The 14938-nt window shown below is 36.9% G+C and overlaps 1 protein-coding gene across 1 annotated transcript; it reads left to right on the top strand.

Moving 5' to 3' along the window:
* Positions 1 to 10: 10 nt before the first annotated feature.
* Positions 11 to 14923, top strand: LRRC41 (leucine rich repeat containing 41). The gene is made up of 10 exons (XM_026707218.2): positions 11 to 269; positions 1146 to 1232; positions 2525 to 2595; positions 5688 to 6891; positions 8654 to 8905; positions 9871 to 10035; positions 10268 to 10366; positions 10911 to 11033; positions 12638 to 12713; positions 13689 to 14923. The coding sequence occupies exons 1-10, from the start codon at positions 158 to 160 to the stop codon at positions 13921 to 13923; spliced, it is 2424 nt and encodes an 807-aa protein (XP_026563003.1). The 5' UTR covers positions 11 to 157; the 3' UTR covers positions 13924 to 14923.
* The last annotated feature ends 15 nt before the right edge of the window (positions 14924 to 14938 follow it).

Raw genomic sequence — 14938 nt, 5'->3', positions numbered from 1 at the left:
TTTCCATCGCATGACGCTGGGGGGCGCTCGATCTAGTCAGAATGGCAGCATCACACGTCCGCCTAACAATGAGTGACCCCCCAAGATGGCGTCATTCCGACGGTGTGTGGTTTCTGTGTTTGTTTTTTAAACACAGTGGACCCGCCGCCGGAAGAATATGGAGATCAAATCTGGGGAAGAAGTCGGCAGGGAGAATCCCCTCCGCCTGTTTGAGCTAAGTGGGGCGGTAATCAGCTCCATCATGGGACAAGTTGAAAAAGAAGTTTGGGGTAAGATGGAAGAGAGGCTCCTCGTTGTGACCCACAGCCAAACAGATCTCTGCTATGAAATGGAGAATCTCTTGCCTAGTTGGAAGGGATCGGTAAGGGTGTTGAGATGCCCTTAAAAAGTTTCTTCAGCATGCACAATAATAGGCAATATACAGAGATGCTCCAACCACAATCGGGCAGGAAAATCCTGCAATCCTTCAAATATAGTACAATAAAGGAATAAATCTTGCTGGATAAGATGGGGAAGGATTCCAGAGTAAATTAGCAGGCAAACAGTGACAATATAAATGTCAGTTGTCATTACTGGCACATTGTCCCATTGGGTGAAATCCATATCCACTGAATTGGGTAGAATTTTGTTAGACTGGAAATCTAAAACCATATTTAGACAGGAGTTATAGTAGTGAGATATTTTCAGATTCAGAGCTCCTGGCATCACGAGACAAAATGCAATGGATAAATCTTTCCCTTAAACCCTTTTCCTTGTTAAAAACAATATAAGAAGGAATGGAAACAATTAGAGGTTTATTTGAAAGAAATATACTGTTGTCTAAATGATACAGAATAATAGAGAATAATGGAAGTAAAGATAAAATTATAATGTACTAGTATAATAGTTATATTCTAAGATTTACATTCACATAGTAGAAGAAAAGGTCCTGAAACATTTTAAAATGAATATGATTTGGTGGTTGCCTATATAATATATGTGTGCATGTATGAGTGTATGTGTAAGTAAACTGGAGCAGGAGCAGAATATCTGCTCTCTGGAGTTTCAGTTCTTCAAGCATTATCTAAATATGCTTGTACCAATTCATTTAAACCACTTTCTTTGTCACTAAAATGCATTTTTATATTGCTTTCTCCCCACCAAAGAACTTCCAGGTCCTATACTCCAGGGTATCTTGCCTCTGCTGAACATATATTATCTGGAACGAATTGAAGAGACTGCTGTGAAAAAAGGTCAGTTACAATGATTTCATATGGGGAGGAAGATAACAAGGAAGGCCAAATGGTAACTAATAATAATCCTCGGAAATATACTTTTCACTTTCATGCATGGAAGAACTATTTTATTGATTAGCAGACATTTGTACTTATTATTTCTCCATTTTCCCAACATATCCAAAATTGGATAATATATTTCTGGTTCTTAATAAAATGGACATGTATATCAGCCAGACACCAACTAAACCAGGATGAGATACTCACTTTTTGTAAAAGTTACAGTTTATGCAAAATCATTTCATCAGAAGTTTTGAGCACAAACTATACTTTAAGAATCAGAATGTTATGAGTAGTTGCTTTCCTATAATCAGAACCATATTCAAATATATGGCTGCAAGGCCTCTATTGGCTAGTTATTAAAATCTTATATTTACCCCGTCTTAAGGGTTTACTCTGACCTCCTTTCATATGCTACAATTATATTTTATTACTATGTAGATATGATTGCTGAAACAATCATTGCAGAAGACCTTAGGTTTTTCCATGGGGATGAGGAATTTGGAATGTGCAGATATTTCAGAATTCAGTTCTGAATATCTCTGGCTAGACAATGTGTGTTTGCCTTCAGAATATTATTGACTTCTGCGATTGCTTGGATGAGTTCATGCAGTTTTCATGACAAAATTATTAGAAATTGTTTATGCTGCTTTCTTCCTAAGGCTGAGGGAAAGCCTGCCAGCTCTGTGTCTAAGGCAGGGCTTGAACTTTCAGCCTCATGATTTCTAGGCTAGTGCTGCTTGAGTTATTAAGCTAAAACATATGAAATGCATCAGTTTGCCTATCTTTTTCTTAATTGTGTTTTCTATGGATAATGAAAATAGGAGTTCAACATATCTGAATGGCAGCCAGTGAGCATGTGATATACAATATTAAATATCAAATGATATAATAAAATAAGGAATGTATGCAACTTTACAGCTTAAATGTTGAAGCAATATTTTAACACATTTTGGTGACTTCCTGTTTTGAGATAGATGCTTTTAACATCTATGGATTTTTAAAAGTTATTTGTGCGTGTGTGTATGCGTGTGCATGCATAAATAATGTTACATTACAATTTTATGCATGTCTGGTCTGTAAAGACGTAAAACCCTTTGAGATCAATTGGATTTACTCTCAGATAAGTATATATAGGTGCAATCTTAATTTGTTTCAAAACACTATCAATAGATGCACAATTGTTTTTGTAAAACTAATGACAGTTATTAACATAATAGTTACTTTAAATGTGCTATATATTTCCGTAGGACTCTCAACTGAACCAATATGGTGCAAGCTATGGTTTGACATCATGAAAACAAGACCTTCTAGATTAGAGGTGGGTTAAAGATATAAACTGCAAAATTGATATAGCAAATGCGATTATGCTCTTACCTTCCTGGTTAACTTCATAGAATCTCCTGTACAGGGATCTCCCATAGCTGCTTTTGTTAAATTTTGCACTCCAGTCCTTCTGTACTTTTCAGATATTTGCTATGCTTTAACTTCCTCTTCTGTATATTGTCACAGAAATAGTAATTTCCAAATACTGTATTTGTTTATTGTCCAGTGGCTGTCCCATTAACCACACAATAGCAGAAAAAGGAATATAAACATTCAATCAAATGTGGTGCCTAACCAGCAAACAGGTTGAGTGAAGGACAAAGTTACCAAAACTCCCATGCTAAAGAATATGCAAATATAACTGCATCAAGGTTTCTATGGTGACATCAGGCTATCTTCAGAAGTAACATTTTTACGATTGACCTTTAGATTTCAAGGCTCCCCATAACTGTCATAAACTCAAAAAATTTTTATTTAGAGTTAACCTAATGCCATTTTTAAATTCTCTAACAATATACTTTATATACTGCTATCATCCAGAGCCTTAGATTCACTCCTGAGACCTCAGATAGCAGCATATAAATTAATCACGTTTCTTCCTCAAAGATGCAAACTTTGCAGTGGAATGCAGCTGATCTTTGAAAGGCAGGAGCTAAGAAAAAATAGTAAAACAAAAAAAACAAGAGCTTGTCCTAAATTGTAATCACCATAATTGCAACAAGGAATCAATTATGTCTGTGGCAGACAAAATCTTTTTGGACATAAAATTTTAACACTAGTTAGGGGCAAAAAAAAGGAACAAGAGCCAAATCAATATGTCTGAACTAAATTCTAAGCTAAGAGTATATACTATCTTTGAAAGCGGGCTTTCCTCCCTTCTTTTCATATTTAGACCTAACAACCTTTTTCTTACACATCCTGGTAGACTTTCAGATATTCTGAGCCACATTCCCAAATATGATAGATGCCTTCCCAATTCTGCATCTGTCTAAAGATGACTTTGAAACTTCCTTCCACTCAGTCTTTTCACACAGGGTCCATTTTCCCAGTTAACTGCTCTGGCCCCAACGTTCCACAGGGTTTCCTTCAGTTGGTTATTGTTCTCCAGGGGCATCTTATCTACTCTGTTTATTCATACCTACCTACATATAATCTATAAGACACCCCGCCCCCCATCTATTTGTTCTCCAGGAATGATGATACCGTATCTACTTCATTCATTCATTTATACAATATATAAGGCTGTCCATCTCCTGAATGGTGCACAAAGATTAAAAACAACCACTACCATTTAATCACAAACGGAACTCCTGAGGCAAAAATTACAACCCAACAGGGCAGAGCCCACCTAGCTATATGGCTCAAACATTAAAGTTAGGTTTTTAATGCAATGTGTAATAAAGGAACAAGGCACTTCTGGGTTCAAACCAGTCCCTTCTCTGAGGTTCTTCAGTTCTGAGCTATCCCATGCCTCTGGGTGAGCAGCAACTGAAAAACTAGGTCTCTTTGCTGCCACCTCCTCTTTTCTATAAATCTGTTTCTTTCGTCTACACCAACTCTCTAGGGAACCAAGAGAGGATTGTAAGGCAAATGTAGAGCCCATCCTGGGTCTGGCTAAATATTGAAAGGGAAAGCCAACAAAAACCATTGCTCAGCCAAGCTGAGGTGGGTGATAGAAGGCAATTGATCAGTCCCAGGATTTAAGCAAAACTCAACTTTATGTTTGGTGTCGGGGTGCCTGGAAACCAGGAGACCGTATGTTCTAGGCCTGCTTCAGGCATGAAAGCCAACTGCTGATTCTGGGCCAGTCACTGTCTCTCAGCCCAACCCACCTCCCAGTTGTTGTTGAGAAAATAAGCAGGAGTAGAAGGCATGTTCACAGCCTGGAGTTATACAGGTAGTCCTAGATGTACAGCCACAATCAAGGCCAAGATTTATGTTGATAAGCGAGAAATTTTTTGAATGAGCTGTGCTCCATTTTATGACTTTTCTTGCCACCTTTTGTTCGGTGAATCACTGCAGTTGTTAAATTAGTAAAACACCGTTGTTAAGTGAATCTGGCTTCCCCATTGACTTTTGCTTGTCAGAAGGTCGCAAAAGGGGATCATGGGAGCTCAGGACATTGCAACCGTCATAAATATGAACCAGTTGTCAAGCATCCGAACGTAAATCACATGAACATGGGGATGCTGCCACGGTCGTAAGTCCGAAAAATGGTCAGAATTCACTTTTTTCAGTAACTTCAAATGGTCATTAAATAAGCTGTTATAACTTGAAGACTACCTGTATAATTTATATATACATATGTGTGTGTGTGTGCAAATAAACAAACAAACAAACAAACAAATAGAAGAAAATACAAATATAACAATAAATTTCAATCTTGCCTGACCCTCAGCCAAGACTCAGCCAACTCCCTCACAAAAGGCACCAAAATTCTTCCCAAAATTGACAGTTCCTCCTTCTATTCCTCCTATTGGCTGTCACAGGTCAGGTGACTTGGCTTATAGAGCATTGCTCCGCCCTGCAAATGCCTTATGAAAAACGAACAGGCCAAAACCATTCCAATGTTCTTGTGCACTCTATAAATTTACAGTAGACTGCTAGGCAAAATAATTTGAACCAATTTAAATAAAAAAGTGTACTTTCTGAACTGGTATTACTCAGTCCTATCCCCCCACCCCCCGAATAATATTTTAACAACATCTGCAAGATTATCTACAGCGAGCTGCCCCTTGAGAACTTCAAATAATCTGCAGCAGTTAAAATCAATTTTTGAAAATAAAGATGAGCAGAACAATATTAGGATAAAATCAGCATGGGATTCTAGGTTCTTCATAGCATTTTAAAATTGCCAAAGAAGAAAGTGGGCATACTTCTCCTGCAAGGGCATTTCAAAAGGGTGGGATCACCAATCTGACTAGCCAACTTATCGCAGTATATCCTAAGTAAACCTTTAAATTCTAAAATTTAATCTAATTGTTCAAGTATGAACCCTAAAATACACCTCTGAAACAAGTTTGAAGTACAAATTTCTAGAGTATACTTAGATATCAACAGCTTGCTTTTATTTCCATATGATTGCAGAATATCAAGTGTTGGAGGAAGAAGTTCCTTGAAACTTTCTTCTCAAATGTGCTGCGTGGGATCTTGGATGTGTCATCGCATCAACGCTTGAGTGATCCTTGTTTTTTGCCCCTGCTGTATACTTCACGGCACATATCTGAGCTTACTATTTACAATATGCTTGAGGGTATCTCAGAACTGATGGCTGAACACAATCGTTGTGTCCTTGAAAACCTGGCTGTCTCACTTAGAACTCTGACCTTCCGTCACCTCCTTTCCTCCAATCTGTCTACTAGACATCAGTTGAGTTTATTCCTTCATCGCCTAATTCATCATGGGGCAGTGAACTACCTATCTATGAACTCATGGCCTGATCCTGACCCAGCACTTCTAGCTCTCATTCTGAAAATGAGTGCTGGGATTTGGAATCCCGGTAGGACTTTAATGAATGCAGAATTTTGCCATCTGTGTAGAGAGAAATTGAGTATACAGAGCCAAAAGCTGGACCAGGAATGTAGGCCTCCTTTGGGTTCAGACCAATTGTTTTCTACAGCAGCATCTGGCCAATTTAGCGATAATGAGCTGAGGAATATGAAAATCTTTCCCAGTGTGCCTCAGGAATTTCCTCTAGGCTTTGAAGATGCTGGAGAGTTATTCAGAGCCAGCAATAAAAGCTTTAGTGAACCACCAGACTGCCAATTGGGTAGCAGTTCCTACAAAAGTCATAGGCCGCACAATGCTAGCTCAAAAGATTGTAATGCTGAAGTAGCATCCGTTAGCTTTTCCCCAGCAAATCCATCTCAAGGCAGCCTTCCTTTGGGAAAATCTCCGCAGAGGCGCAAAGCTGCAATAACAAAGAAGCACAGCATCCATAAAAAAACCAGCAATATCGCCACTGAGATGGAAGACCTGTATGACTTTGTCTTCACAATTGCAAAGGAAGAAGAGGAGAGGGCATTCTATCACAAAATAAGGAATGTTGGCAAGGAAGAACATTGTGATAATGAATCCCCTCTCCCAGCAGAGGCTTCCAGAGTGACTGATACGGTTTCCTTAGGGGGAACTCGAACGATTGGGTTCACTCCTCTGAGGGCAATTAGCCATTTTCGAAGTGTATCCACATTGGAAATATTCTCTGTCCCACTGACCAAGAATACATGCCAGATGCTTGGGAATCTGTTAAGCTCTTGGGTAGCTTTAGAAAAACTTATTCTTACTTTAAATGGTAAGTAATAAACCAAATCTTTGCCTGTAAATGTTAATCCTTTGTGTAGAAACTTCACAGACAGAAGTGGATAAACGGCAACCCCTTGGACTCATTAGAGGTCTATTGCTATCCATTCTGTTGAGTCAGGATGTAATTTTTAATGTTTGACATCTGGATGGCCACAACTTCTTTTTTATGTGTTTTGCAATGTTCAAATATGAAAACCATTTGCTTTTAGAAAAGGAAGCACTGCTAGAGAAAACAAGAATACTCCTACTGAACAGGCCAAAAGCTTTCTTAATTGTATTTTTTTTTTCATAGTGGCAAACTAGGTAACTCTTGAGATACTTGATGGCAGGTTGGCGAAGATACGGGTAGTCCTCAACTTATGACCACAATTGAGCCATAAATTATTGTTGCTAAGTGAGACAGTTATCAAGTGAGTTTTGCCCCATTTGATGACCTTTCTTGCCCCAGTGAATCGCTGCATTTATTAAGTTAATAACCCGGTTGTTAAGTGAATCTGGTTTCCCCAGATTCACTTTTCAGAAAGTTACAAAAGGTGCTCAGATGACTCTGGGACATTGCAACCATCATAAATATGAACCATTTGCCAAGCATCTGAATTTTGATCATGTGACCATGGAATGGTGCAGTGGTCATAAGTGTGAAAAACAGTCAAATCACTTTTTTGAATTCCATTGTAACTTTGAACAGCCATTAAACAAATGGTTGTAAGTCTAGGGCTACTCGTATATCTGCCATTGTTCTCCAGCAACTGATACTTGGAATTCTACGGTACTACCACCAACCAAGAGGTAATATTCTGTTAACACAAAAAGGTCCAATAGGCCCTCTTTCAAGTTACCAATTTGTACCTGAGATTTGACCTGGTAAAAAAGCAGCAGTTGGGTAATTTGGACAGTATTCGATTTTGATCTGACTGTATACATTAAAAAAAATGTTAATTTTAAAAAATAAACCCCAAATTCAAATACTCTATCAGATTTAGAGATTGCCTTGAATGTTGAGAGCAAATCTAAAATGCCCATTGTGCATAAACAAAAATATCTTAATGCAAACTTCAAAACAAAGTTTTCCATCTGCAATCTCATGTATCCTTACCATTTTAGAATATTTTAACCCAGATTCTTTGTCTTAATCCATATCTAAATACCAGGTGAAATAATTTTGATTCATGGACATACCATAAAAGCCACATGTATTATGACTCGGGAAACCCTGTTTGGTGTAGTGGTTAAGGAGCAGACTAGAAACCAGGAGACTGGGAGTTCTAGTCCTACCTGAGGCACAAAGTCAGCTGGGGACCTTGGGTCAATCACTCTCTCTCAGCCTAGGAAGCAGGCAATGGCAAACCATTTCTGAAAACGTTGCCAAGAAACCACAGGGGCTTATCCAGACAGTCACAAGGAGTCAACATTCACTCAGAGGCGTGCACGCGCGCGCGCACACACACGCACACACACTTGGAGAAATTAAAGCAAATTTGACAAATTTTAAGAGTATGTAATGTTGTACTCACTGACAAAACTTGTAATGTTACATATACAAATGCAACTAATATTTGATTACTGGAGAAAAAAACCAATTCTATTTCTGAGCTCTTCAGATATAATATAGTGTGGAAGACTAGAGCAAGTTTGATAGCCTATTCTGCCAATGTCTCAGAATATTGTATACTTATTTAAACCAAGTAGTAATTTTGCTATGCATGCATATTTTCAATTTCTCTTTTTTTCCTTTTAAAATTGTGCTTCAGGCTTAGGCTCTGGTATTTTCAGCATCCTTTCTGGGCTCCGAATTCTTTCTCAACACAACGATTATTGCCTCCGTGTGGTACGCATCAGTGATATGTTTGCTCATATTCCATGTATGAATCTTGTCCATTCTCTTTTGAGTGTTGTACCATTGCTTCAGATGCTTCTGGTCAGCTTTGATCTCAAAACTGCAGCCGAGTGGAATAGACTGGAAGAAGACATGGGCTCATCATCCTTAGTAGAAGAAATTCCAGGTACAATATAGATCTTCAGCTTCAACTAAACCACAGTAGCAGTGGTGGGATTCAAGTTTTTTTACTACCGGTTCTTCGGCATGGCAGGGGAAGGATACTGTAAAATCACTAGTCAGAGGTGGTATTTGCCAGTTCTCTGAAATACTCAAAATTTCAGCTACGGGTTCTCCAGAATTGGTCAGAACCTGCTGAATACCACCTCTGCACAGCAGGTTTCGTTTTAAACGTGAGAATAATTAAGTCATACTTATTAACTGCTCTATTTCAAATAATTCTTTGATTCTGGTTTGCCATCTTGCTAAAAGTCTTTTCTTGATAAAATGGGTGGATCCAACGCTCATCAGTAGAGCATGTGCTTGTGTGCTGAAGATTTCAAATTCAGTCTCAAACTGAATATATATCTGCTTGTAAATGTGTGTATATACAGTATATTCATCAAGGTTACCCCGAATTCAGAAGTGGTTGCAGAATGAAACAAAAATTAAAGTGATTTGATCATAAGTTAGCAACCATTTAATTCATTTTGACAAGTAAGATTATTACATAACAAAAATATTTGTATTAATTCTGTTGAGAAATTGAAGTTTTTCAGTTTTCAAGAAATGCACAGAAGTTTCTTGTTATAGATAATACCTGTACTTTAGGAAAAATATGGTATTGATGAATTCAGTGTATATGGAAAGTAGGAGTGAGCCTTCCCTTGCCCCTGACACTGTTCAGGCCATATGGTAGGAAGTGAGCTGCTATGACTGCTTCCCTTTTCTGACACACATTCCTTAACTGATTTCTTCCTGATCAGTTAAACTATGATTTGCTTTGAATTCGCATGTTATAGACTGAGGAATTCCTCCAAATCGGTATCACAAACTAGGTTGATCTCAAGTTTGTAATTTTTGTTCAAACCATATTTGCCAGCTTCAATCTGTGAATAGTTCTCTTTTACTATATTGACTTTTCACACCTAGTTACTTACTTGGAGCAGCTTGAGATCAGGTTTCCCAGAGAACCACTTCAAACAAGTCTTCTGGTGCCTGTACTGAAAGCTTCAGGGTCTCTCCAGAGTCTTTCTCTAGACAGCGTTGCAATTTCCTGTCCTCAAGAATTTTGGCTCCTCCTGCAAGCCCTCAAAGGTATGGGTGTAAGTTATTTGCTTGCAGTAAGCTAAAAAGTAACAGTGCTGTACACATTTAACATGAATATTAACATCTTAAGCACTTTGTCAGCAGTGTAACCATGGCCAAAATTAAGCTATAAAAGATACTTGAAAAAAAATATTGGAACCATCTGCTTGTTACACATTACCGAAGAGGAAAGTTTTAATCAGTGAAAAGTGTCAAGACAAGTTCTTATTTATCTTGGTAGAATATAACCCAAACCTGAAGAAACTAAGTTTTCATGATGTCAACCTTTCTGAACATTCAAAAGAAGTCCTCCTTATTCTACAGAGTCCAACTCTTCAAGGTACTAATAATTGCATTATTTTTTCCTATTCCAATTCTATAGCCGCTGTCGCATGTAATAAAAAAATAATGGTGTTTTTGGAGACTTATCATTTATGCATGGGATAGCTTAAGTCATAAATTTGGCTAAGGTACTGAATTTGTTCATTTAAAGAAGATTCCCCCCAACTATTATGAGGGAAATAAAAAATTAGCAGGAATGAGTGAAGGCCTAATATCATTTCCCCCTGCTCTGTCTGCATGAATGAAAACTGCTACTTCACGAGAGCTGACATCCTTATGGAAGAAAAAAAAATGGGTATATGACAAACAGTAGCTTTCTAGCCTCCTTTGTTCCTGGTGACAAACCCAGCTTCCCTGTGTCATATGCTATTGGCATACAAAGTTAATAGTCTCACAAGTTGTTTTTGTTGAACAAGTACAGTCATTATTTAATATATCTTTCCAGCTTTTGTCCATTGTCCATTCAATTAGACTGACTTCACCTAATGAATCAAAAGAAGAAGGAACACCTACATTAATTTTAGGTTTTGGTTTTCCCATAGAAATCAGTTTTTCATTTTGTCGACTCTTTGAAAACTGTACAGCTGAGCTTCTGACTGAAATGATTACTGCCATGAAGAAGAACTCATCGTTAACAACCCTCAAAGTCCCTGGAAATAGGCTGGGTATGTAGTGGGAAATGTAGCAACTTTCTTGGAGTGCTTTCTTCCCCTTTGCGGAGAATGAGCTAAGGCTCTGGCTCCTCTCAGATTTAGCTCTGGCTGTTGACATAAATTCCTGCCTGTGGTGATTCAGATGAGAACCTAATAATAATTGTATATATTTGCCTTTTCAGAATCTAGACTTATGGTTCCAAGGTGCTTTCTTTCAAAAAGCAACTGGGCTTTCTTATTTTGCTAGTTTAACTTTTCATCCAAGAAACTTCTTCAGTTCTGACTGAATGGTGGAGGCTTGCAGTCATCTGGTCGTTAGCACTCTTTATGAGAGTCATTGAGGCCACTTGGAGGTTTATCTGTGTCCTGAGAGTCACGTGAAACCTGTAGTCTGCATTTTTTTTCCTGGAAATTCATTCATACTCCTGCACTATTTGAAGAGTGGTCATCCCAAATTGCATAACTAAATGTCTATGGAGATTCTCAGTTGTGCAGGTAGACCACTGTATAATTTGAGAATATTCTTAGAAAAACCTACCCTATTCTGTATTTCCTACTACTGGCTAAATTGTTCAGTGTACCTAGATTCCAACATGTTTGATTTATTTTATTGCTACTTTTGCAATAATTAGAGCAATTAGAGCAACTAAGTTTAGAAAGGGATGCACATATCTACAATTACAACTTTTGTGCTTGTAGCAAAATAAAATAAGGACTGATCGACTGTCGATTATTCTATTTTTAAAAAGGAACAAAATTCTCAGGTAATCCTGTAAAAGCAATAAGCAAGTAGCTGTGGAGTCATTAGGAAGTGCATTTCATTATGTACAATTTGAAATGCAATGATGTACCAATAAAATTGATATGTTAAAGTTTTGTATATATTACCAACTATATACAAACTACCAAAAGTATTTGAGAAGCTCCATCATAAAATGTCAAATATTAAATATAAATGTTTTCAGTATGTATCTAAATTGAAATAAATCAACTCAAGCACTGCTGAAAACATACAATTTATGTTAGCATTTGACATTTATTTCCTTTTTCCCTTAATGGAAACCCTTTGGTTAAAAAATATAATTTATAAATAAACTTCCTGTTTGACACTCACATGATTGCTATTATAGTGGGAAATAAAGCTTGACCTGCTCATTTTCTTTTTTAGTACAATTGTTGAAGCTACTTAATTCCTATAGCATAGTGAAGGACAGTTGGTCCCTAGAAGTTCAGCCAATTGCTAAAGATTCTTTTTTGATGATTTCTTAGTGAGTTTTGTTCTTAAAAATATTTGTTAATTTACTCTGTATCTTTGGAGTGAGAAAAAAACCTTATAAATGGAAAGTAAATGGAAATTTCTTCCCAGGCAGTCATTTTTCTACCACTTTTCATATTCTTCCCCATTGGGAATCTTCATTAATGGATCTGTTTATATAATATGAAATGTACAAAATATTTCATCAGAGAATAGAATCTAGAAACATCCCGGAAGACGCTTGTCTGAAGGTTAATTTTTTATCCATGAAAAGGCATTTGGCATATTCCTATTATTTAGACTTTGTTCTATCACATCCCCCTCGTACTTTGCTTTAAATTACATTTCCCCCTATTATTAGGGAATCATAGATTGATTGCACTGGCTGACATTTTTGCTGGAGATTCATCCTCTTCTATCAGTCATCTGGATGTAAGGTATGTATGTAAACAGAAGTAACTTCATGCAGTCCTATGTCAAAAAAGATAGCAATGAAATTAGTCTGAGAAGCAATGCTTTTTTCATTCAATTTTTCTCGTCCAGTAGCTGGTAGCTTCGATAGCTTTTTGCATTCAATAGCTAGCATCAATTTGCACAAAGAAATAACTGCAATTTCAGTCTGTGGATATGGTTGCAGTCATATTTCAGCACTTGACTGCTTCAAAACTCATCAAATTCAGTATCTGACCTGCTTTAAAGCAGGAATTACAACATGCAAGGAAGAACTTGCTGATGATGGCTGTCTCATGAGACTCTATTTTTTCCGGCTGAAATAGCAGGTCATGTGGTAAGGCACATGATTTTCTTGGTATCCATCAGTTTTAGTATTCAGCACATCTTCCAGAATGGAATACCGATGAGGACCGAGGTACCACTGTATTCCAACTTGTTTCCCTCCCAGTTGTTGGTCCTGAACCTCCAATTGCAATGCTGGGAAAGAACTGCCAAGCAGAAGGCGCCATCTTGCTGCCTTGGCTTAGGTTTGTTTAGCATCATCACTCTGTGGACTGAGCAGGAACTCGTCAATCTTGCTCAGTCTGCGCTGTAGTGACACCCAAGTGACTCTTGCTGCTGCGAAGCCAAAGGCAATGAGCTTATTATGCAGGATGCCTCTTGAGTCATGAGCCTAGAATTTTATGTTAAGTAGAATTATTATTTATATGTAATTTTTTAATGATATGCAGATGATTCTCTTACAGGGAACACAGGTTTTGCCATAAAGTCTTAGGAACGAACACAGTCATGAACATATGCCAATGTCAAAAAAATTATGCTTTCTTATATAATTGTAGATGGTAATCATTCAATTTTTATTCAGGAAAAAAGCTCGCTAACTACTTTGATGAATATTTCATGTTCTAAGTCATAAATTGCAATGAGGTACAGTAATACTACGTTATTTTCAATTCTAGCTCCAACTGTATTAAGCCTGATGGGCTTCTGGAATTTACCAAAAAGCTGGAAAGTTACACAGATGAACACAGAGAATGTATCAAACTTACCAAACTGTGCCTCTATCAGAATTGGCTGGAGCAAGATGCTGTCACTGCTCGAGAAGCCCTTTCAAGACTAAAAGCTATATGTCATGTAGTTAGTGATGCATGGGATTCATCACAGGCCTTTGCTGACTACATCAGCGTGATGTAAGAAGCGCTGTAATGGAGAGTGTCTTCTAATAAATCTGCTTAACATTTTTTATTGGGATGTTATTGGGGTATTTAAGCAGTTCTAAACAGGACTTCCCATATTGTTTTGTTTGTGTTCAGATTTTTCTGATCTCTGTTTAGCATGAAGGATACAGTAAATGTTAGCGGAAATGTCTCATTTCCAAAATAACTTTTATAAAGTCAGGAAAGTATGAGATTAACAATTACTTTGAATCAAGATTTAACAACTCCATGATGGAAAACTTATTAGCTTAAAATTGAAACCTATCTTGTCTGCATATGGAAATCTCTAGATCAGATTAAACTATTCTACCAAATGCACCACACAGTTTATGTTGTTCACATGTTTTGTATTATAACGAGAATTTAAATGATACTTCTGCTTTCTGAAGTACGTTTACTATTTATGCAGACCTTATTGTTAAATAAAAAATATTATAGTGATTATCCTATTATTTGAATTAACTGCATATTGTTGGGCAATCTGAGTATCCATCATTTTTTTTAATCCATGTCCTAGAAAATACCATTTCAAGCATCTCCTTGTAAAGATTTTTAATTTTTCAATATAACAACAGTAATTTGGTGAGTCATTCTATCATAAATACAATGCTTTGGGATTCTTTTCTGGGTCATTAGTCTTTCCATACAAAGATTTCACAAACATTTATCTTTCTCAATATATGAAAATGGTTAAATAAAGAAAATGCTTTCCTGTCTTTGTAGAATAAAGACCTTAGTCTACCAGAAATTACTATTATATTACAGCAAAAACAATTTTATGTACACATGTACACCATTTTGTTAGTTTCATCTCATATCCATACTGACATATGAAATACTGTATGTTTATTGCTTCTTGTGATATACTGTATATACTCAGTTGGAACAATATTCTTTCCCTTTATTTTACTTATTAATTTGTTGTAAAAATATGACAATTTTTGATTTTAAAATTAAAGATGATCCTGACCTAAAAATTGTTCCTGTAATAG

This window comes from Pseudonaja textilis, chromosome 3, assembly GCF_049901715.1.
Source record: "Pseudonaja textilis isolate UNSWEBS1 chromosome 3, rPseTex1.2, whole genome shotgun sequence".
Classification (NCBI taxonomy): Eukaryota; Metazoa; Chordata; class Lepidosauria; order Squamata; family Elapidae; genus Pseudonaja; species Pseudonaja textilis.
This window is presented reverse-complemented; position numbering and strand designations above follow the sequence as displayed.

Coding starts and splice junctions, on each gene's coding strand:
- LRRC41 (XM_026707218.2), top strand. CDS start 158: ATGGAGATCAAATCTGGGGAAGAAGTCGGCAGGGAGAATCCCCTCCGC. Junction 10,036..10,267: donor CCTCCTGCAAGCCCTCAAAG/GTATGGGTGTAA, acceptor TTATCTTGGTAG/AATATAACCCAAACCTGAAG. Junction 11,034..12,637: donor AGTCCCTGGAAATAGGCTGG/GTATGTAGTGGG, acceptor CCCTATTATTAG/GGAATCATAGATTGATTGCA.